Consider the following 25,029-nt stretch of genomic DNA (forward strand, 5'->3'; position numbering starts at 1 on the left):
AGGTTAGGGAGGTTAGGAATTCATGTGGGGGCATTGTGTTTGTGCATCCAAGTAGAGATGGTCAGTAGACAGTTGGATTTGCAAGTGTGGGTGTCAGGAGAGAGGTCCAGGCTGGAGATAGAAATTTGTGGGTTATCAACATGTAAATGGTATATAAGAAGAGAAGGGACCATTGGCCATTGCAACATTCAGAGATTGGGAAGAAGAAGAAAAACTAATTTGGAGGGAAAAAAAGGAACTATATAGGAGAGTAAGGTAGGAAGAAAATTAGAGTATGATATCCTGAAAGCCACTTGAAGAACCTGTTTCAAGGAAGAAGGAGTGATTCATTGTGTCACATGTTGCTGATAGTTCTTACGAAATGGGGACTGACCCTTGGATTTAGTAGTCTCTACATCTCCTTCATATTACTTACAACATTTGTAATTAAACTATTGATTTTATAACTTGGCTAATGTCTTTCTTGCTAGAAAGTTTCTTAAAGGTAGAGACAGTATCTGCTTTGTTCATTTTATTGTAGTCCTTGTAGACATTCAGTAAATATTTGATGAATTAATGAATGTACAGTATGATTACCTTCTGCCTAGCTCCAAATTAGACATTCTGAACAGAACATTGCATGACAACGAATGTGGAGGACACTACCAGGATTGACAAGAGAAATCAGTTCACTTCCAACATCTTTGCTTTTAGCTTTGAGATATTCATTTTAGAAGTTTTACTAGACATCTTGGAGCTATTGGTATTATTTGGGGCCTAGACTTGATGGCACAGTAAACTGAATTACAGTCCTGTTCCTTGCAATACATGACACAATGAGTACATGAGTACAACTTGAGCAATTGTCTGGAATGTTGGGTAGGTGTGAGGTTGTTGTGGGGAGGTGGATGACTAAGCCCCAGGTCTTGATTGCCCAAGTTTAGGAGCTTGAATTTTAACTTGTATTCAGTACAGAGCCACTTCAGAATTTCAGAAGCAGGAGAGCAGAGGAAAAATAGGAGCAGTGGAGTGATAGGGTTGCTGATGAGGTTTAAGAAGTTTAATTTGGCATCTGAATGTAGGATGGCTTGTGAGATCATGGAGAGAGGAGGCAGGAAAGCTAGCTAGGATACTGCATTATTCATGACTAAGGCAAGAAAATGGATTCGAGAGGGTGTCCAGGCTCCTGGCTGTTTGTGAGGCTTCTATTTAAAAAAAAAAACAACAGGTTTTCTCTTCCTAGACTGTATAGAGCAGCTCTTTATGCTTGCTGGAACCAGTAATCTCCCAACATTATTCCCTTCAAGGAAAAGGAGATTTATTGCACTTAATGGGATGGACGCAGTGTAACCTATATTAACCACGATCAGAACAGTGTCCTGGTCCACTCTTTGTCCTCTCTGGTTCAGTGTTCCTTCTGTACACTGGCTACATTTTCCCATCTGGATTTAGAACTTTTCACCCCATTGAATTCAACCCATCCAGAGAAGTGGTCAGAGAACAGGCCTTAGTAGTTTAATAACATGAAGATCTCAAGCCCCAGCTAGGTCAGCTTCAGAAGTGTAAGTTTTTCTTTTTACAAGACTGGCTTCATAATTTCTGCCAAAATGGAGGGCGAGGAGGGGGGTGGCCTGCTGTTCCGAATGCCTGCTGCCTCTTACCTCTTGAGCGTTCAGAAGGAGCATGGTAGAGGAGGGAAGTCCACTTGGGGATAGAACTCACGGAGGCTGGGTTGGGGAGCCTGTGAACCCAGCTGCTGATGGTGGGCCTGGCAGCCGAGACGACAATAGCAGAAGTGTCACAGAGCAGCTGCTGTCCTCTGTCACCTGGACCACGCTACAAATAGACACGGGGACTCAGCTGACCAGGGAGGTCAGGGAAATGAGGTAATAGCTGGTCTCCCTGGTGCTAGAAACCAAAACTAGTTTCCCTGTTTTTTTAACGGACTTGCTTACCAACTTGTTTAAGTAACAGTTCATCTATATTTCACTGATTCTGAGATGCCCCTGTTTTCACATTTTTAGATCTTGGATATCAGGATGCTCTTACTATTGATGATGTACCATAGTTTAATTTGGCACATGTTCTTTTTTCTCAGTGGTACACTTTATAATCAATGATATCTTTGGTTTCTTTCCAGAGGAGGAGGAGTCAAAGACAATGCTGATGTCTTAAGTCTGATATGTACTCTATATGTTTGTGTGAAAAGGACATCTTTGGTGGATTTTTTTTTAGAGATTTTACTTATTTGAGAAGAGAGAGAGAGAGCATGGGGGTTGCAGAGGAAGGAGGGAGAAGCAGACTCCCCACTGAGCAGGGAGCCCAGCACCAGGACCCTGAGATCATGACCTGAGCTGAAGGCAGATGCTTAACCAACTGAGCCACCCAGGCGCCCCTCTTAGGTTGATTTTAAGGCTCTTCTTACTGTTTTGTGCTTTGTGCAGTCTGCAATCAGGAGAATCAGTTGGAAGCTATTAGATACTTCTCCAGTTATTCCTTAATAATACTTAAGTTTAAGGGTCACCTTTAGGATTCTTGTGATCCAAGGCATATCAGGTTTCTTTAAAATTTTTGCTTGTTTTTGCTTCTTCATCAGTGAATTTTCATTTGATGTATTCTATTGTGAACCTGCTTTTATTGTCAGTTTTATAACCTATTAGGGTAGCCTATGACATTGCAAAACCTTTGTTGAAAATAACTCTGGCTTATTTCTTGATTTTGAGCATCTGTGCCTTCTTTGTATCTTCCATAGAAAGATTACTGAAGTAAAGATAGGTTTGGGGAAATCATTCATTGTTCTTAGGTTGTTATATGTGTCTATACATACGAACACACACAACACATGTATACATCCATGACATATTCTTAATTTAGAGTTTTAAGAATTCTTAGACCATTCATGTAGTCTATAATGAGACTAAGTGTATACATATGCATATAGTTTTAAGGTGCACTATATTGAAATCTTTTTTTAAAAGTTTATTTTTTTAGATTTTTTATTCATTTAAGAGAGTGAGAGAGAGAGCGAGCGAGAGAGAGTACAAGCTGGAGGAGGGGCAGAGGGAGAGGGGGAAGCAGGCTCCCCACTGAGCAGAGAGCCCAACGCAGGGCTTGATCCCACGACCCTGGGATCACGACCCAAGCCAAAGGCAACTGCTTAACTGACTGAACGACCCAGGCACCCCAAAAGTTTATTTATTTTAAGTATCTCTGCACCAAACGTGGGGCTTGAACTCACGACCCAGAGATCAAGAGTTGCATGCCCTCCTGACTGAGCCAGCCAGGTGCTCCTATATTGAAATATTTTTAGAAAAATTCTACAGTTCGAGTGCCTGGGTGGCTCAGTCGGTTAAGTGTCCAACTCTTGATTTCAGCTTGGGTCATGACCTCAGGGTCCTGAGATCAGGGCCCATGCCAGGCTCTGCACTGGGCATGGAGCCTGCTTGGGATTCTCTCTCTCCCTGTCCCTTCCCCCCTCCCCCTGCCTGTGTGCGTGTGCGCTTGCTCTCTGTCTCTCAAAAAGAAAAAGAAAAATTCTACAGTTTATGGGAGCGAGATAACTGAACTCTAAGAATGCCCTTTAGTTTCATGGTGGTTAAGATCCTGGCTCTGAAGTCAAGTCAAGCTGTCAAGTGTTTGAATTCTGGCTCCTGTAATCTTGGACAAGTTACTTAACCCCTCCATGCATGAGTGCTCTCTTCTGTAAAATGAGAATGATAACAGTACCTACCTCATAGAATTCATTCAGATAACTTATCTAAAGTATGTAGCAACATGCCCAGCATAGGGCGCACTTGATAAATATTATCTGCCATTTTTTATTAATAAGGTATCACATCAAGAGCAAAACCAGAGCTCTTCAACTTGGTTAAGCAAAAAAATTTCTTCCTAGTAAAGGAACTGTAGTTATAAGGTAGGGACATATTTTCTAACTTAGTGCTTTCAGGAAATTCCCCAAGTTAATTGTGCTGTCTTTGAAGTAGGGATGTGTGCTAGAATGTAATCACCATGAAGGTAGGGGCTTTTGTCTGTTTATCAACTCATTTGTTCCCAATCCCTACAATAATGCCTGACTTACAGTAAGGACTCTATCACTATGTGTTGAATGAATGGAAAGGGGTCAATGGCTCTTAAAAGCTACAAACTTTTCATCGTAAATTATGTAATTTATTCCAGTATGTAATGATTTAAAATGATGGTTTAACAGTGGTATGGAGAGAACTTTAAATTACTAGAGACTGAAACCTAAAGTACTTAAACAAGTTGATTTTCATTGTTCAAAATACAAGCTAAAATATAAGTAAATTGAGATAAGTTACTGTTCACAACTTTGACAATGTATAATTAATAGTGTACTATGAATAGCAGAATTTCAAGTTACTTCATAAAAAAAAGCATAGAATTTAAAAATCACATGCACCTAAAGCAAGGGTGCCTGGGTGGCTCAGTCGGTGAAGTGTCTGCCTTCGGCTCAGGTCATGATCCCAGGGTCCTGGAATGGAGACCTGCATGGGGCTCCCTGCTTAGCAGGGAGTCTGCTTCTCCCTCTTCCTCTGCCCCTATATTCTTTTTTTTTTTTTTTTAAGATTTTATTTATTTATGTGATAGAGAGACACAGCGAGAGAGAGAACACAAGCAGGGGCAGAGGGAGAGGGAGAAGCAGGCTTCCTGCGGAGCAGGGAGCCTGATGTGGGGCTCGATCCCAGGACCCTGGGATCATGACTTGAGCCAAAGGCAGCCGCTTAACGACTGAGCCACCCAGGTGCCCCTGCCCCTATATTCTAATAGAGGGGTGAGACAATAAATTTAGGGAATGAGCTCCATATTTAGAGACAGGGAACTGAGGCCCATAGAGGTTAAAGTGACTTACCAAAAAGCACAACATAGTTGGCATAAAAGTCCCGCTCACCTGCCTTACTGCTCAGTGCTTTTTCTGTTACACTTTCTTGGCTTTCTTAACTTTCAGTACTCATATGCAAATTCTTGAGCATTCTAAATCAGAAGTCTAATTGAATTTTGCAGTGAGTCTCACAAAGGAGTTCTATTTTATGAGGCAGTGTTGTGTAGAGTAAGGAATGTGTATTCTACCCAGTCATGTCAGAACATTTGGCAAATCCCTTAAGCTCTCTGGATCTTGTTTTCATCACCTGTGAAGTAAAGCGATCAGCTGTCTTGTTTGTTACTTCCACAGTCCTCTTGTTTTCATTTGGAGTTCTCTGTGTGTGTTCTCTCCACAGCCATCCACACCGCTGCTATGGATATGCTGGGAGGATCTGGTATTGAAAGCCAGTGTAGAAAAGTTGATATCATTGCAGATGCTGCCTATTCCATTTTTAAAAAGCCAAAAAGTTTTACTGGAAACTTTATTATTGATGAAAATATCTTAAGAGAAGAAGGAATAAAAGATTTTGACATCTATGCAATTAAGCCAGGTAATGCTTCCAGTTTTTAAAAGTAGTGATGTATTTTTCTACATTTCCTGCAAGGAACATACATCTGTTTTGTGTGCAAGTTTGTGTGATCATAAAACGAATATGTTCTTTTTTTTTTTTTTTAAGATTTTATTTATTTATTTGACAGAGAAAGATAGCAAGAGCAGGAACACAAGCAGGGGGAGTGGGAGAGGAAGAAGCAGGCTTCCGGTGAGCAGGGAGCCCGATGCGGGGCTCGATCCCAGGACCCTGGGATCATGACCTGAGCCGAAGGCAGACGCTTAACGACTGAGCCACCCAGGCGCCCCCGAATATGTTCTTTTAAAAGCTATCCTCCCAACGAAGGGGAAGACCATACCAGCACAACTTCAAAAAGAGAGAAAGGAAAAATGGAAGTGAATTGAAGACTTTTAAAGGGATGTACAGATACAGAAGGCACATCAGCTATTAGCCATTTCCAAATCTTGAAACTAAAAATGAAAATTGGTTTTTAAAGTTGATCTTAAAATCACAGAGTAAAGACTATTCAAGGATGTGGTAATAGGTGATACAGGAGTGCGTTTTCTATGAAAACTTTAGGAATATGGACTCTTTCCAAATGTTTTTCTCTTAAGTGCAGTCTCTTAGAGTAGCTAGCTTACTGATGGATGGTGAAGACGAGGGAACACAGTCTGCCCTTTGTACAAGAGTATGATCTGAGAAGTTCTCAGATGGCCTCCTTGTTCAAAAATCATTCTTCCTCTCTGAAATTGCAGTCATGATGGTGATGATCAGGCATTTTTACTTTATGTATGAAACATAATCTGTATTAAATAATAGACAATGTAGGCGTAAGCAGGAGTTCTATTTATTGGTGCGAAAGTGTGTTCTAAATACTATTCATTAGGTTGTGCTTCCCCATGTTTATATTTGTGTCATCCCTGTCTCTTCAGTTTGAACTGAATTAAATAGCTCTTTACGGTTTTACAAAGCAGTTTTATATACATTACCTATTTAACCCTCACAGCAATCCTGTGAGGGAAGCAGTGTTGTTTAGGGATTAAGAGCATGGAGTTTGGGAGAAGACAAACCAGGTTCAGATTCCAGCTCAGCTGCTCACAAGCTGTGTGACCTCTGGCACGTCACCCACTTTCTCTGAGCGTCTCGTCTCTTACTGGTAAAATTAAAGGAATAGCTTCCATACAGGATTTTTGTAAGAATGAAATGCAGTAATGTGTATAATGTGCTTGGCACAGTGCCCAGCTTTTGACACAATCGCAGTACTCAGTAGTTAATATTTACAGTAGAAAAACAGGCTCAGAGAGATTAGTCTTTGCGTAAGAGCAGTCAGCTAATAGATGGCAGAACCTGAACAAGATGCAGGTCTTCTGGGTCCTGAGACAGTGTAATTATCACTTTAGGTTTTAAAGACACAGTGTCATTGTGCACAAAATCTTAAATTTGATTTAAGATTAAAAATCCTATCAAGTGTAGAGAACATAAGATGAATAGGTACTTTGATAAGCATTAGGATATAACAAAGACCAATGCATTCCTGACCTCCAGTTTTTTTAATCTTCTGAGAGGGAGAGACAGAGATGGGAAACAAGTCCTTCTTAATGAGGAACCCCCTTCTCTCAGGGGGCCAGGTAAGAAATGAGTCCTTAGCACTTTGGAGGGATGTAGGACAGAAGGGTTGCATAGATAGATGAGGAGGGGGCAAAGCCTCCTGGGACAGCAGTTGAGGGCTTAACGTAACAGGTGGCTCTTTGGTTGGATCTTAGAGATGAAATTTGCCATAGGAGAGGAGGATAACTTGGTGATGGGAAAAGTATTTTAGCTTTGTGAAGGTCAAGTAGTTTGACAGTTCTCATGGGAGTCTTTTCCATTGCACTAGAATGATGATTACAATAAAAACAGATATAATGTTCATTAAACAGGTGTTAAAATTCTAATGTATTGATGTTGTCATAGTATTTTTGGGGTCTATTTTCCAGGCCATCCTTTGTTACCAGATTTCTTCTTAGATGAATACCCAGATACAATTACCAAGAAAATGGAATCACATGGTAAGACGTAGAACATATTTTATGTAGGAAAATAAAGATGCTAAGGATGTATTTCTTTCAGAATATAAAATTGGAAATTTCTGCCTTATGCTTTTAAACCGTTTTGTAATTTAAACTAGACAAGTAATATGTGGGCTTAGTTAATTCAAGCAAGAATGGTTGTCTTTTCCTTCTACCAGTAAGAAGTTATTAATATATTCTTTTCATTTGATTATTTAAAAAGTCTAAAAAGAAAACAAACCCTTTTTAAGGTTTTATTTCTTTTCCTTGGCATTGTCTTTAGGTATTTCATGTTGATGTATTATTTTATTTTGAGGGAAAATGTGTCACATCAAAGTACACCTAACACCATTCTCAGAGTTTGTGCTGTGTGACTACTTTATGGGAGAAATTAACTTCAAAGGAGGTTTTGGTTTTACTTTATTTTGTTTTTATAATTGGTCCAGAGTTCAGTCTTTGTGTTCGACATTATGCCACTAGCTTACTGAAAGATGTCAGAAGAAACACTCTTTAACAAATACCCATGAGCTGGGGCGCCTGGGTGGCTCAGTTGGTTGAGCGACTGCCTTCGGCTCAGGTCATGATCCTGGAGTCCCTGGATCGAGTCCCGCATCGGGCTCCCTGCTCTGCAAGGAGCCTGCTTCTCCCTCTAACCCTCCCCCCTCTCATGTACTCTCTCTCTCTCTCATTCTCGCTCTCTCAAATAAATAAATAAATCTTTAAAAAAAAAAGCAAAACAAATACCCATGAGAAGAATCTTTCTCATGCTTTATTAACAAGAATAGCTGTGCTTCTCCTGGGCCCTTACCTTATTTTTATCTTGTAGACACTGTGAATCTCCTAAGTGATCACAGATTCTTTAGATGGCTGCTAGAAAACTTAAGAACAAATTTCCTCTCTACCTTCATAGCAGATTTATAGAACCTTATACCACAGTGCATTTTAGTGCCAACCTTTTTTCTGGCTTACTCTTTTCTAGCTTTATCTTTTCTTTGTCTGAATTCTTGGAGATAGTTTAAGAAATTATTTAATAAAAATGGCAACTTTTCTTTTGTATCATAAAAAACTTGAAAAATATACAGCTTATCAAAGTCTGAAAGAGTCTAGTCTTCAGGTTAGGCAAGAGCAAAATCCTGATTTTTGCTCATCACCTTAACATTGGATCTGAGCTCATTTAAATTCCAAATTTAAATTAATAAGAACCACTTATTGATCACGTATATTCATTTTGTTTTTCAACAAATATTTATGGGGCACTCCTATGTATCAAACACTATGCTAAGTCCTTTGCATTCATTGTCTCATTTAACACTTATGAACCTACAAGTCAAGTGTTATTATCTTCATTTTACATCTGAGATCATGCGGGTGGCAGAACCAGGATTTAAATTCATAGTTCTCCAATTGCAAAGCCCATAACCTTAACCAGTAGATTTAAATTGCTTTTCTAACTCCCGAATACTTTAAAGTCCTTTAAATTAGCATATTTCCCCCCCCCAGTGATCCAATTTATTAATTTGTAACGAGGAGTTGCCATCTCATGGACTAAGCATATAGTTGCTATGATCAGCCCATTCTCTCCCTTGGGTCATAATGACAGGGAACAGAATCATAATCAGGTTGTTTCATGACCGTGGAATCAGAACAAGAGAGGTTAAATAAGTAAAATGTAAGATAAATGTTTATTAGCATCAAATTTCAATAGGAGTGATTTTGCCTTTGGGATCAGAATATGTCAAGTGCGTTGACTGCAATCCATATATCCATCTCCACATGAGGGATACCCTCATCCTTGAGGTCACAATACTCACATTCCTTTGCTAAAGCTTCTCTTCCCCATATGATGCTGGAGAGAAGCATTTGCTACTGTAGCTCTCTTGTCCCTATTCTTCCTCGTTCATTGCAATTCTATTCAGTATTTTCTGTAGATATATTAATATATTCATATAGGTAATAGTCCAGTATATCTGGCCTGGGATCTAACATCTCCTTCAGGTGATTTTTTAGTCCATATCCACATCCACTCTATGTTGACTTCACACTTCCTCTCTCCGAGGTCTGCGTGTAATCCCTCATTTCTCAAGTGGGAACGGCTCACCTTTCTATTTAATAATCCTATTTGATTGCAACCTTTCTGGTTATTTGTGTGTGTATTTGTTTTATATAATGTATTTGTAACTGTGAAGTATAAACTATGCACATAACTTCAAATTCATGGTTTTTCTCATATTAAAAACAATACTGTCGTTTTTTCATTGATCTCCCCTCCTGGCAGCACCCCGTTGCAATGCAGGGAGCCCACAGATTCTTATTTGTTGGTTCAGTTTATTGTTGTTGCTCTTGTTGTTTTTCTTTAGTTCTAGTTTTAATTGCTTCTGTTACAGTTGTTCTGGGTTCTCCCCAGAAACACATATTCTTAGCCTGGCTGTCCTTTTCCTTTACCCTGTAGTTGTCACCATCTTTTCTTATTTCTATCTTACGGTTCTTTCCTTCTGTGTTCTGGGAGACCTTTTCAAGTTTGAACTCTACTGATAAGACTTTGACAGGGTGCCGGCCTGGCTCAGTCGGTAGAGCACGTGACTCTTGATCTTGGGGTTGTGAATTGAAGCCCCACGTTGGGCGTGGAGCCTCTATTAAAAAAAGACTTTTGCCACTTTCATCTCTTCCCTATGGCCTATAATGTTTATTTTAATTTTGCTGTTGTACGTTTTGTTTCTCATGTTCCCTATTTCCTTTTTCATTTTATTCCATTGGCTTTTCATCCCAGCCAGTTATATATGACTCTGTGCCCCTTTTCATAGAGTTTTCATGTAGAGGAATCCTTGTGAGTTTCATAGTAAATTATTTTTAGAGATAGGTTGTTTTCTCTTCAGGATAATTTTCCTTTACCTTGTGGTACATTGTTTTTCATAGGCCTCAGGTTATTTTTTTCCCCCTGTTAATTCATCTTCATATTAGGAGCTATCTCTAGAGCTAGCAGAGCCAGATGACAGAGATGCATAGATTGCTTTTGGCTCCACTCCTTGTCCATCTGGTGAATTCCTTTCTCAAAGCTGTAGCTTCTGTTGTGGTACCTGTTAGGCATGTAGCTAGTGCCAGTGTGCAAGACTGACATGCGACCTTCTTTTACTTCCTACTGTCCCCTGCGTGCCCTGCTCCCAGGGTTCTTCCCCTCCCCATTTTTATCCGTAATGCTTTGAGGCATGTACTTTGCAGGATGAACCACTATCAAGGCTCCCTCTACTGTCTGCTCCTCTGGTATTTGGAAACTACAAGCTTTGAAATTGGATTTGAAAGATGGAGGAGTTCTTAAAAGGTGGCATTATAGAACAGAGGGACAGATCCTAGTCTTCTAGCTGGCACAAGCCCAGAGTCTGGTCCAGTGTTTTAAAAATGTGAAAACCTATCTTCCTTGTTTAGGTGAGCAGAGCTATTCTTTCTCTGAGATCTTTCAGGAAGCAAAGCATAGGCATTCCTGTGTTCTTAGGCTGACTCTGTCTACCTTAGAGTTACTGAACATTTCTTCCTAGATTCTGACCGTAGATTGTGAGTCTAGGTGATGTTTAGTATTTGTTCACATGTTTATATTTATTTAAGTGTGAAGTTAGGAGAGGCTATGACAGGGGCTGCTAGCCATGTATCTTTTGTTGTTACTGAAATGTTCTTTCTCAGTAAAGCTTACATATTTGTAGTCTATTGACTGTACCTTTCAAATATACTACTGATTTGTTTTTTGTCTCCTGCAGTTTTATTCTCTTGTGAAGAGTCATCACACCATGTCTAAATATTCCAGGTGATAAATTATGCAATTTACATAAAAAACTTTACACTAAAGATTTTGCTGTGGTCTCTTTGACACCACAGGCTTCTGGGGGACTTGTTATGTCCTCTTCCTTGACCTAGGTGATGATGACACAGTATAGTCACTTATTGATAACTTCTTAAAAATTTATTGAAGTATAGTTGACACAGAGTATTACATTAGTTTCAGATGTACAACATAGTGATTGGACAACTCTATACGTTATGCTGTGCTCACCACAAGTGTAGCCACCATATGTTACCATACAGCGTTATTACAATACCATTGACTGTATTCCCTATGTTGTACCGTTTATCCCTGTGACTTACTCATTCCGTAACTGAAAAGCCTGTACCTTTCACTCCCCTTTACCCTTTCTGCCCATCCCCCAATTCCTCTGAGAACTTTTTGAGCTGTATACTTATGGTCATGGTTCATACATGTTGCCCATCAATAAAAAGCAGCACCATGCCAAGGGCAAGGCAGTCAGGGTTGTTTGCTCTGGGTGTAGACAGTAAAGGGTTGCACTATCTGTAATGAATTTAAAAATAATAACAAACTGACTCCAGGGTTCTTAAAAAGTGTGTATCTTCTTTGCTCCATTGGATCTTGAGGATTTCATCTTTAATATCTGTTTGGATTTTAACTTGTAAGAAGAGAAGGATTTTATTGTTTTTGTCTGTCTCTGGAATCATCATAGTGAAAGGTAATTTATATCCAGCAAATTTGGGATTCTTTTATATTGCTTCTGTTGTACCATGGAGTATCTTTATGCTATCAATTAGATTTCATTTAATAACCTTTGGTGAGTTATATTGGACAATATGGCTGGGTATAATTTGAGTTGGGAAGTAGATGGAGAGTTAAATTTCAGCCTAGGGCACAGATTGGCCTTGGACTTAATTTAATTAATGAATTGTTCTCAACTTGTTTCTGGGGCAACTGCCAAACTACCCACAAGTGGTTCCCAGAGGATGAATAAAGGAACAGAGGTTGGTATTGAGGGACAGCTTCATGCTATGGGAATTGTCCTATGGACTGCAGATCCCCTGGCACATTATGTGCTGAATGGTTATGGCTAGTGGGTTAAGTGGATACAAGTTGAAAAATACTGTAATTCCCCTGGCCTTGTGTTTCTTGGCAGGGGGGCTTTCGTGAGGCTGATAGTCTCACCTCCCTCTTCATCCAGTGGGAGGAACCACGAGGCTGATGAAATTGGAAGAGGAAATGACTGTGTGGTTTAGACTGCTGTGAAGGTTCTTTCTTTCTGAGCAGGTTTTCCCTGTTCTTCACATGATCTTTACTTTCAAAGGCATTTCTAAGCCCTGATGGGAGGAAGCAGGTTCAATCCAGGGATGAAGGAACTAAGTTTAGTTTAGAGGCAAAGTTATCAGGAAGTTCACTTGATTGTTGATTCAAGCTACAATCTCCAGTTCAGCTCCATTGATTTACATGGTTGATGTTCTGATCTCCAGTGTCTTCTTTTCTCATTTGGTTTTAGAACTCGGAGGGGGTAATAAAGGAGTGATTAATTATTACTCCTAAAAGTGTGTTTAGGTCTGTTTAAAAAAAAACAAACAAAAAAGCCACTACGGTTTAGTAGTGGTTTGGATTTTTTTTAACCTAATCTGAGAGTCAGCCTTTTACTTGGAGAGTATAAACCATTTACATTTATAATCATAACTAATGTGTTTGGATGTTATTCCATCAATTTGATTTATGCTTTTTGATGTCACCAAATGTATTTAAAGTCATTTTTGTCAAACAAGTCTAGTTGGTGGCAAGTCTTTTCTGCTAATTAATTAATTCTGTGTGTGGCCTTATACTGCCTAGGCTTTCAAACCATTTATATCAATAATATTTTACAGGTGCTGTTCCGGAATTGAAAGAAGAGAAGTCACAGCCACCACCAAAACCACGTTCTGGAGCCGTGGCAGAAACATTTAGAATTGTTAAGGACTCTCTCAATGATGACGTTGTTAAAGCCACTCAAGCAATTTATCAGTTTGAGCTCTCAGGTAAGGAAGATATCTGGGAATGTGGTGCTTTTATCAAATAAAGTAGGATATTTCCCTCAGAAGAAAATCAGCTTCCAATAGCAATCACCTTGATAGTTGGCTGTATCCAGAACCCTTAACCCTAGAATGTAGACATTCAAGAATAGCAAATAACTACTGATTTGTATTTTTTAAGTTAATCTCAGTGCATATGGACACATGTAACATAAAATCTCATTACATAGACTTCCAGTGTTAAATAAATTTTTGGCATATGTAGTTGAGAGAAAGTCCTACTTAGGAGGGCATATGGATCATGACATGTGGTGTAATATAGTAATGTATCATCAGCCACGGCACCTTGCCATTTTTATCTTTGAAATTAATCAAGTCAGTCTGCATGTAGTCAGCTGAAATTATTCAAGTCAGTCTGCATGTAGTCAGCGTTTTCAAACTTATCAATATTTTTCTTCTCAACATAGTATTAACACATATTAATGATAGCTTTAAGAACTAGCTACTTCAGTCCCATTGAATGCAAACTTTGACATTATCGGTTTTTTCCTTTGTCTCCTCTGTTTCCTCTCTTCTTCCTTTTTTCTCCTTAGAGCCCATGGTCCATTGCTTTAATCACTCTCTTGCCTGTATCCTAAATTTCCTGGCCTTTTTGTACTTATGTCACCACCTGTCAAAAGCCTAGTCCTGGATGAATCACACAATCTGACTGTCCCACAGTTGCATCCAGGCTGCTCCGTACTCCTGGGGAAATGGAAAAAACCCATCACACTACCAGTAGATCTGTACGAGTAGACATTCATCATCGCCCTTCTTCATCTGGGGTCTCAGTGCGCCTCAGAATTCTGTATTTCTGTGGTCAGCTTCCTGCCTCATTTCCCACAGTGACTATTTTAACACTTCCCAGTGCTCCACAAATCTCCCATCTCTCCCTTCACCACTTCCCTGCCAGTTTCAGCAGATAACCCCACCTCCTCTTTCACAGAGATAATAGAAACTGGCAGACAAAGTGCTTCAGCTTCCTGTCCTCTGATACCGAATCAGCTGTTAATGAACATCGTTCTTTCTTCCTTCCCAGTAGAACAGAGCTCAGCTCTAGATTTATGCATCTCAAGCTTTAATGTTCATAGTGATCATCTGGGACCCTGCTAAAATGCAGAGTCTGATTCAGCATGTCTCAGGTAGGGTCTGAATTCTGCATTTCTGACAGGACTGCAGTCCACAGATTGCACTTTGAGTAGCAAAGTTGTAGATCCCATTTCCTGTGGCCTCCTAAGGGACATTATGGAGGGACTAATTATGCCCTGTCTCTCACCTGCATATGCTGCAGCCTGCTTTCCGGTGATAATTTAACATTCTCAAAGTCTATTTCATCTTTAAAACAAAACACAACGCCCCTAACCCCACTTCTTACCCCCGCCATTCCTCTCCCTTTCAGAGCCAAACTTCTTTTCATCTAGAGTTCACTCTACTCAGGTATCGTATTTCTCCATTCCGCTGAATTATGCTATTACCAAGGTCCTTGGTGACCTCTATATCATCAGTGGGCCTTTGTCATTCTTACCTTGTCACCACTCTACGGCATTTGAAGTTGTTGACTGCTCTTGCCTTCTGGAAAGGCTCCCGTCCTTGGCTTCCCTGACAGCAGCTCTCCTTGCTTTCCTCCTTTGTCTGTAATCATCCTTGTCAGTTACAGACTTGCCCTAGGAAACCTCAGTCACTCACACAGCTTCAGTGACCATAGGCAGTGATTACTTACATATCTATATTTCTAGCCTCGTCAGACGTCATTTGACATTTTCACTTGGTTGTCACAAAGATGCCTCAATCTGAAAATGTCTAAAACAGCTCACCATTCCCAACACCTGGCTCAGACACTGCCTATTCAATCTGCTCTTCTCGGTAGTCCTCTCTCAGTACAAAATACAGCCATACTTACCTGGTTTCCTGAGCCAAAAACTGGCAAATCATTTCTTATGCACTCTCCATCCCTTTTCCTCATCATATTCATTTACTGAGTCTTGTGTTTCTGCTTTGAAGTTCTCTCTCAAATATGCCTACTTCTCCCCAATCCCACCGCCACAATCCTGATCCAGGCACACATCCTCAAGTTCCCAAACTACCCGAACATCATCCTAACTTGCCTTTTGCATCCTCTTTATCCCTCTCCAATATATTCTCCACACTGCTCTTAGGGTGATCTATTTAAAATACCAGCCTTATGTCATTCTCCTTCCATGGCATATCCCTTAGGATGAAGTCAGTGAACCTTTCAGATGGCCCACTACCCCCTACGTCTGGGCTGCTTCATGAGCTCATCTCATGCCACTCTTCATTCTCTTTCTACCTTCAGTCCTCCTACGCTGTTTTCAGTTCCTCATCTGGCTAATTCTTACCTGACTTTTCAATCTCATCTTCCACAGGGCTTGCCTGACTCCACATTACCCTCTACTTCGTCTTGTGTAAGAACCATGTTACTGCAGGGTCTTCAGAGCCTAGACCAGTGCCTGGCACGGAAGTACTTAATCAATATTTACTGAATTTGATAGAGGCCCGAGGGTTTTAACCTAGAAAACAGCATTATGTAAAATTATTCTAACTGTAGCAGTTACTAAGTTTAAGAAGAATGGGGCTTCTTTGGCATTTTTTTCTGTATCTTTGTATTTTGTGTAGGTGAAGATGGTGGAACGTGGTTTCTTGATCTTAAAAGCAAAGGTGGGAATGTTGGATATGGAGAGCCCTCTGATCAGGCAGATGTGGTGATGAGTATGTCTACTGATGATTTTGTAAAAATGTTTTCAGGTGAGTTTTCAATTTTATTAATTGACTGATTGTTCAAGGAAAATTTACTTCTAACTTTATTCCTTTCCAAATAATCAAGACTTGTGTTTGTAGCCGTAGAATCTGAGTAGCTATTGATGTTAAAGAGCACATAGTCTTCAGAAGGTGGGTCTTACTGTTTGGTAAGTTCTTACTGTTCAGCCAACAAGTGGGAAGTCGAAGTCAGAATTTCTTTTTTTCGTGACTGAGAAGCCCATAAGATAATCTTGGAAATAGAGAGGTAATTCAAAAGGACTCCTAGGTAGACTTTATTTCTACTAGTTGGACTAAGATAGCCCTTCCAGGAACACCTGGGACACAGGAGGTGCTGAACTCAGCTGCACCTCATTTATTGAGAGTAAGGTTCTGCTTTGATCTTGCCACGACTGTAATAGGAAACAGGGGCCCTCTCCTGTGGCCCCGTGATCCTGCTTTCTGTGAAATCCTTAACCAAGAGAACGTTTTGCATAGTTTTCTGTTGTGCCTGTGTACCTCTAACTATGCCAGAGAATTTTAAGGGAATTTTTTCTATTTTCTACTCTTAGAATACTACTCCAAATGGTAATTATCACATGTATTTATTAGAAACAACACTTTAAACTAAGACATTATAACATTCTAATAAAAAAAATTCACTTAGTGATCTATAAATGTAATTCATTCTTTGTTCTGTTTTAATCTTCATAAATTGAAGATCACAGTGTGTACTCTGTGCCATCTAGATCTTGCTTTCCAATTCCTTTTTTTTTTAAGATTTTATTCATTTATTTTTGAGAGAGAGCATGCATGAGCGGGGGACAAGCAGACTCCCCGCTTAGCAGGTAGCTGGATGCGGGACTCGATCCCAGGACCGCAGGATCCTGACCTGAGCCAAAGGCAGACGCCCAACCCACTGAGCCACCCAGGCCCCCATTGCTTTCCAGTTCTAATCCAGGATGCTAATGGCCTACATATTATCTGAGCCAGTCTGTGTATGTTACTAATCATTGAGGTCTCTTCAACTTTTCCTTTTTTTTTAAAGATTTATTTATTTTAGAGTGCGAGACTGGGGGTGGGGGCAGAAGGAAAGAATCTTCAAGCAGACTCCCCACTGAGCGCGGAGCCCAGTGCAGAGCTCAGTTTCACAACCCATGAGATCATGACCTGAGCTAAAACCAAGAGTCAGACACTTAACTGATTGAGCCCCCCAGGCGCCCTGACCTTTTTTTTTTTTGTACAGTAGTATTAAATAACTCATGGTACAAAATCAGAAAATACACTTTAAAAAAAGCAAAATAAAGGTAATTCTTTTTTTTAAATATTTATTTATTTTTATTTATTTTTTTAAGATTTTATTTATTTATTTGACAGAGAGAGACACAGCGAGAGAGGGAACACAAGCAGGGGGAGTGTGAGAGGTAGAAGCAGGCTTCCCGCTGAGCAGGGAGCCCGATGCGGGGCTCAATCCCAGGACCCTGGGATCATGACCTGAGCTGAAAGCAGACGCTTAACGACTGAGCCACCCAGGTGCCCCTATTTATTTATTTTTTAAGATTTTATTTATTTATTTATTAGAGAGAGAGAGCATGGGCAGGGGAGAGGGGCAGAGGGAGAGGGAGAAGCAGACTCCCCGCTGAGCAAGGAGCCCAATGTGGGACTCGATCCCAGGATCCTGGGATCGTGACCTGAGCCGAAGGCAGCCGCTTAACCAACTGAGCCACCCAGGCACCCCAAGATTTATTTATTAGAGAGAGAGAGAGAGAGAGTGCATGAACAGGGGGAGGGGCATAGGGAGAGGGAGAGAGAATCTCAAGCAGACTCCCCACTGAGTGTGGAGCCTGACACGGGGCTCAATCCCAGGACCCTGAGATCATGACCTGAGCTGAAATCAAGAGTCAGCCGCCTACCTGACTGAGCCACCCAAGTACCCCTAAGCAAAATAAAGATACTTCTTTATCGCACTACTGAGAAATCAACCATTAGTTGATTTTGGTTTAGAGTCATATATTTCTGTGAATGTATATAAATATACACGTGTGCTTATAAAAACAGGATTATAGCATTACTGCTGTTTGGCAGTCTTTTTCACTTATACATTATAACATCTTTCAATGTTAATAATTATCTCTTTAGTCATTTTCAATAGTGTCTTTAGTGTTTTAGTATTCCAACCACTATGTCCTCATAAAACTTAAAGTGCTTTGGACATAGCTAGATGCTCAGTAAATGTTGGCAAATTTATATTTTATAAATAATATTTTGAACTTAAAGATCATTTAAAATAAAAATTGTCAATTTCTAAACTGAAATAACAATAATTATAGCTAATATGCATTGTATGATTGCTATGAGTTAAGCAATACTCCAGGGGTGGCTGGGTGGCTCAGTTGTTAAGCGTCTGCCTTCGGCTCAGGTCATGATCCCAGGGTCCTGGGATCAAGCCCTGCATCGGGCTCCCTGCTCGGCAGGAGGCCTGCTTCTCCCTCTCCCGCTCCCCCTGCTTGTGTTCCCTCTCTCGCTGTGTCTCTCTGTCAAATAAATAAATAAAATCTTAAAACAAAACAAAACAACAATACTCCAAACAGTGCTTGGAGATAAAATATTTTCTCCATTTTACAAAAATGGAAACTGAGACACCAATGGATTAAATAATAAACTCAAGGTCACATAGTGAAGAAATGTTGAAGCCAAAATTTGAATCCAAGCTAACTCTTGGGCTCATGCTCTTTTAATCATTATGCTACTCTGCCCTCCAAAGGTGAAAGTCAAATGACTAATTTATATTTTATTTATGTATCATTAACCTGTAGTAGTGGGCTTTCCATTTATATCTTTCTGTGAATGTGCTCCTGGATTGACTAGGGGAAGTCGGTCAGATAAATGAGTAACTTAAAAGTATTCTTACAAGGTTTCTTATAGCGACAGTGAGTTTACTTCTGCTTCTTATGTCTTTTTGTTCCTACTCTTGATCCCATCTGCTTTCCTTTGAAGGGGCACAATTTAGACCTTATATCCTGGTATGGTTTCTCTTTTAAGAAACCATAGCCATTTCTGACTTAATTTATATAGTGGATACTTTATAAATAGAAAAACTTGAAGCAACTAGTGATCATCTAATCAAAATCTCCTTTTGGCCAGTAGAGGCCACTGTAGGGTTGAGCATTAGAATAGAAAGGAAATAAATTGTACAAGATCACCTGTTTAATATATAGGGAGGAGATAGGATATTGTGCTTACTAGCTATTTTAAAGTTATTTTTTAAAGTTTTATTGAGGGATAATTTACATATCATAAAATCCACCCAGTATAAGGGTTAAACATGATTTTTAGTAGATTTATAGAGTTGTACACCCATCACTTACAATCCAGTTTGAGAAATTTCCATCACGCCAGAAAATTCTCTCATGTCTCATTGTAATCATTCCCCATTTTTACCCTCAGCTAGCCAAACACTAATTTGCTTTCTGTCTCTATAGATTTCTGAATAGTTGATGTAAATGCAATCAAACAGTATATAGTCTTTTGTATCTGGCATCACTTACCATAGGCTTTTGAGATTCATCCGTTCATGTTGTAGCATGTATCAGTAGTTCAGTTCCTTTTTATTGCTGAATAGTATTCGACTGTATGGATATACTACATATTATTTATCCACTCACCAGATGGTGGACATTTGGATTATTTAAAGTTTTGGGCTATTATGAATAATGCTGCTCTGCGTATGGTCATACATGTATTTGGGTGGATGTATATTTTCATTTCTCTTAGATAGATTCCTAAGAGTGCAATTGCTGGGTCATATGGTAAGTAGATAACTTTTGAGAAACTGCCAAACCATTTGCTAAAGTGGCTGTACTAATTTTACCTTCTCATTAGTAATGTATGAAGGTTCCAGTTTCTCCAAATTCTCATCGAAGCTTATTAATGTTGGTTTTTTTTTACAGCTTTATTGAGGTATACTTGACAAAAACTATATATATTTAAGGTATAAAACAGAATGACTGGATACATATAAATACATTGTTAAATAACTATAATCCAGCTAATTAACACATTCATCATCCTACATAATTACCTTTTCTATGTTTGTAGTGAGAACATTTTAAGATCTACTCTTAGCAAATTTCAAATATGCAATACAGTATTATTAACTATAGTCATAATGCTGTACATTAGATCCCCAGGAATTATTCATCTTATAGCTGAAAGTTTGTACCCTTTGACCAACATCTCCCCATTTCTCTCACTCCCAACTCCTGGCAACCACCATTTTACTCTCTGCTCCTGGATTCCACTAAAAGTGAGATCACGCAGTATTTGTCTTTCTGGGTCTAGGTTCATCCATGTTGTCACAAACGTTAGTGTCTTTGATATTATAGCCATTCCGGTGAGTGTGTGGTGGTATCTCGTTGTGACTTTGATTTGTATTTCCTTAATGTTGAGCATCTTTCCATGTGCTTAATAGCTATTTACATTGATGAACTGTTCAAAACTTTTGCTCGTCTTTAAATTGACTTGTCTTTTTATTATTAAATTGCAAAATTCTTTATAAATTCTAGATGCATGTGATTTGCAAATATTTTCTCTCAGTCTGTGTGACTTATCTTTTCATTTTCTCGATGTCTTTTGAGTTACAAAAGTTTTTTAGAATTGATAAAGGCTAATCCATCAATTCTTTCTTTTATGGTTCATGCTTTTTCCCCGAAGTATTTCATTCTTCTTTATGCTATTGTGAATGGAATTATTGTCTTTAATTTTATTTTTGAATTATCTGTTCCTAGTATACATAAATACAGTTAATTTTTGTGTATTGATTTTATATCCTGCGAAAAATCAGTGAAGCCATTTGGACCTGGGATTTTTTTGTGGGAAAATTCTTAATTATTAATTCAATTTGTTATATGTAACGGTAGCTTTTATTTTTTTAACAGCTTTATTGAGGAATAATTCACATACCATACAATTCATCCATTTAAAGTGTACAGTTAAATAGTTCTTAGCATATTGACAGATATTTGCAACCAGCACCACAGTTGCTTTTAGAACGTTTTCATCACCTCAGAAAGAAACCCCATACCCATTAGCTGTTAACCCCATATCTCCCATCAGCCTGCCTTCAGCTCTAAGCAACCACTGATCTACTTTTTGTCTCTATAGATTTCCCTTTTCTGGACTTTGATATGAACAGAATAGTGGACTTATGTTTTCATTTCTTTTGCAATGCTGGCTCATGTGGTAAATCTCTGTTTAACTCTTTGAAGAACTGCTAGATTTTTCCACGGCAGCTATACCACTGACATTCCTACTAGCAGTGTATGAAGGTTTCTTTTTTTTTTTTTAATTTTTTTATTGTTATGTTAATCCCCATACATTACATCATTAGTTTTAGATATAGTGTTCCATGTGTATGAAGGTTTCTATTTCTTTGTATTCTTGCCTTACGAGCACTCCTTATTTTTGTTTTTGTTTTAATAGCCATCCTAGTGGGTGTGAAGTGATACCGCATTGTGGTTTTGATTTGCATTTTCCTAATGACTAATGATGCGTTCAGCATTTTTTCATGTGCTTATTGGTTACATGTACATCTTCCTTGAAGAAATATCTATTTGGGTCCTTTGCGCATTTTAATTGGGTTGTCTTTTTTTTCACTGAGTTTTAAGAATTCTTTATATATTCCAGATACAAAGCGGATATCCTTTATGAAGTGTATTATTGGCAGATATGTTTTCTCAGTTTTTTGGGTTATCTTTTCACTTTTTTGATGATATAGTTTGAAACACAGAAGTTTTAGAATTTGATGAAGTCCAATTTGTAGTTTTTTTTTCCTTTGTTGCTTGTGCTTTTTCATTGTCATATCTAAGAATCTTTGTGAAACCTAAGTTTTAAAGATTTGTGATTCACTTTTTTTTGAGGTTTTTTTTTTTTTTTTTTAAAGAGAGAGAGTTGAGGGGGCAGAGGGAGAGGAAGAGAGAGAATTTTTTTTTTTAAGATGTTATTTATTCATTTGAGAGAGAGCGTGAGTGGGGAAGAGGGGCAGAGGGAGAAGCAGACTCCCCTAGCAGGGAGCCCAAGGCAGGCCTTGATCACAGGACCCAAGATCATGACCTGAGCCGAAGGCAGCCGCTTAACCAGCTGAGCCACCCAGGCGCCCTGTTCTGTTCCTTTAAAGAACAAAGATTTTCCGGTATCTTCTGTGTAAATCAAAACTATCCCTTAGTTTATTATTTGTAAATTTAGGTATTTTAACATCACATTTCCATAGAATAATGTGCAGCTATTTATTCATTAAAGAATTGGACTTGATTCTTTCTGTCCCTAAGCAATCTATAGTGCTTTGTAACAACCCCTACATAGAAGAATTTAAAGGTATTTAATATCTCAACATATATAAATACATTAACCCACACATTTTTTTTTCTACAAAGAGCCCATCTGCGTGTGGCTCAGTAGAAGTTTACTAATGCACCAGACACATATTGTGCCTGCTGGAGAGATGATCTACAGATAAATTGGCATTATATAGCTCAGAAAACTATAAATAAGAGTCAGGGGCACCTGGGTGGCTCTGTTGGTTAAGTGTCCAACTCTTTTTTTTTTTTAAGATTTTATTTATTTATTTGACAGAAAGAAACACAGGGAGAGAGGGAACACAAGCAGGGGGAGAGGGGGAGGGAGAAGCAGGCTTCCCATTGAGCAGGGAGCCCGATGCGGGGCTCGATACCAGGACCCTGGGACCATGACCTGAGCCGAAGGCAGATGCTTAACAACTGAGCCTTGATTTCTGCTCAGGGTCATGGGATTGAGCCCCACATCCGGCTCTGTGCTTAGCACAGAGTCTGCTGGAGATTCTTTCCTTCTCCTTTACCCACTGCCCCTTCCCCTGTTCACATGTGTGTGTTCTCTCTCTCTCAAATAAATAAAATCTTAAAAAAAAAAATCAGAAACACCTGGCTTTGAATTGTGGTGTGTCATATACAAGCTGTGTGACATTGAGTGAGTCAGAATCCTCTCTGAGCCTCGGTTTCCTCATTAATTCCACCGTGTGCCTGATCCTGTACTAACACTGGAATAAGAGTAGCAAATAAAGTTTCCTCCCTCCATGGAGCTTCTGTTTCTTTTATGTTGTTAATAACTACAATTCTGTTGTAATGTTCATGTTTTCCATCCTGGCATTTCTGTGGTTAAAATACTGCTAGCACATACTTTTGTTGTCTGTACACTATGTTTTTAATGATAATTTCTTAAGAATATTATATGCATTTATACCATTTGATTTTTTTAATCTAAACCTGAAATGTTAAAAGTTTAATGAACTATAATAGATTGGAAAATTAACTAAAATAGTATTTGTTTACTACAATTCATCTGAGGGCCATGTATCCTTTAATGCATTGTAACTAGTATATAAATGTTGCATCTTCAGCTTTTTGGTATAATCTTTCGCTGATTGTTTTTACATTATCTCTCATATTATAAGATATTGTTAATATCTAAGTCAAGGAATTGGGATTCCCAAGATACTGATAAAAAAAAAATTATGGAATAGAAATTTGTGTGCTTCAGAGGTTTATAGAACTCAAGAAGATTCTTTTTATAATGCATGTTCTTGAAGTGGTATCTCCCTAAGGGCACTAATGGATGCTTTTCCTTCCCTCATTTTCTCATTTTAGGGAAACTAAAACCAACAATGGCGTTCATGTCAGGAAAATTGAAGATTAAAGGAAACATGACCCTAGCAATCAGATTGGAGAAGCTAATGAATCAGATGAATGCCAAGTTATGAAGGAAAAGAAAAAAAAATGTCAATCACTAAGCTCAAAAAGTAAAAGGGATCAACAGTTAAAATCTGTTTGTTTTCTTCCCTTTCGTATTATAAGGATATGCAAATTTGTTTTGGAAAAAACAGAATTTCTGTATCTATAAGACTTGTAATTAAAACAGCTAGCTAATTAAACATAAGCTTCATTAAGTGGAATTCTAAGACAGTCTGCCTATGGAATTTTCTGAGTGTTGCCTTCTGAGAGCTAGATTTCATTCATTGTGGGCAAGGTATGATCAGGTTCAAGCAGTAAAGTTAGCTCTTTTCAGCACTTCCCATATAAAAGGAGATTAATCTGTTTAAAATTTTTCAGTTTGGGATTGTATGCTAATGAAATATTAATGATATTTTAGATTTTCATATACTTGTTTTAAGGAAGATCTTCTATAATGCATTTTCGCAGAAATCACATAAACTAATAAATAGTGAAGACTAATGAAACAAAAACAGTTTTTCATTCTAACTAGCTTTCCAGGTATAAGTTACCTATTATTAATGTAATTTCGCTAATGTAATTCAATATGTATGCTCTTTTAAATGTGTAAAAATATCTTAAAATAAAATAATTTCTCCCCAGAAGTATGCACTTGGTCACACTGTTGTAAAAAGAGAACATCAGAATAGATGGTTGTTTAGTGCTGAATTGTAAACCTCCCAAGCTCATTTGTTGAAATCCTAACACACACGCACACACACACACACGCACACACACACACGTCCCCCCCACATTGAAAGAAGTGATTAAGTTAAAATGAGGCTTTTAGGGTGGGTTCTCATCCAGTCTGACTGGGGTCCTTCTAAGAAGAGGAAATTTGGAGATAAAAGACCAGGGATGCACACACAAAGGAATGACCATGTGAGGACCAGCAGGCCTCAGAAGAAATCACATCTACCAAGACTCCTGTTATTCAGAACTGGAAGATATCTGTTGGTTTAGCACCCCAGTCTGTGGTATTTTGTTTTGACAGCCCCAGTAAGCTCATACAATGGTTTGTTTTTCTTTTTTCTTTTTAAAGCTAAGGTTTAAAAAAAAGTCCTTTCCTTTCACTTTAATCAGTTAAAAATACTTGTTCAGTGTAATTCTTTTACTTCTCATCTTCCGTTCTGTAATATTACTGTGCTTAATTCTGACATTTCC

At 38.7% G+C, this 25,029-nt stretch overlaps 1 protein-coding gene across 1 annotated transcript in view; it reads left to right on the plus strand.

The window, feature by feature from the left end:
- The window catches only part of HSDL2 (hydroxysteroid dehydrogenase like 2), a 55,248-nt gene extending 30,761 nt beyond the window's left edge, over positions 1-24,487 (plus strand). Inside the window, exons 7-11 of the mRNA XM_032418493.1 lie at positions 5,217-5,411; positions 7,388-7,459; positions 13,130-13,279; positions 15,947-16,075; positions 23,743-24,487. Coding sequence (XP_032274384.1) covers positions 5,217-5,411; positions 7,388-7,459; positions 13,130-13,279; positions 15,947-16,075; positions 23,743-23,855 — 659 coding nt within the window. The 3' untranslated portion in view covers positions 23,856-24,487. The remainder of the gene's footprint in view (positions 1-5,216; positions 5,412-7,387; positions 7,460-13,129; positions 13,280-15,946; positions 16,076-23,742) is intronic.
- Positions 24,488-25,029: the final 542 nt, after the last annotated feature.

This window comes from Phoca vitulina, unplaced genomic scaffold, assembly GCF_004348235.1.
Source record: "Phoca vitulina isolate PV1807 unplaced genomic scaffold, GSC_HSeal_1.0 scaffold21, whole genome shotgun sequence".
Classification (NCBI taxonomy): Eukaryota; Metazoa; Chordata; class Mammalia; order Carnivora; family Phocidae; genus Phoca; species Phoca vitulina.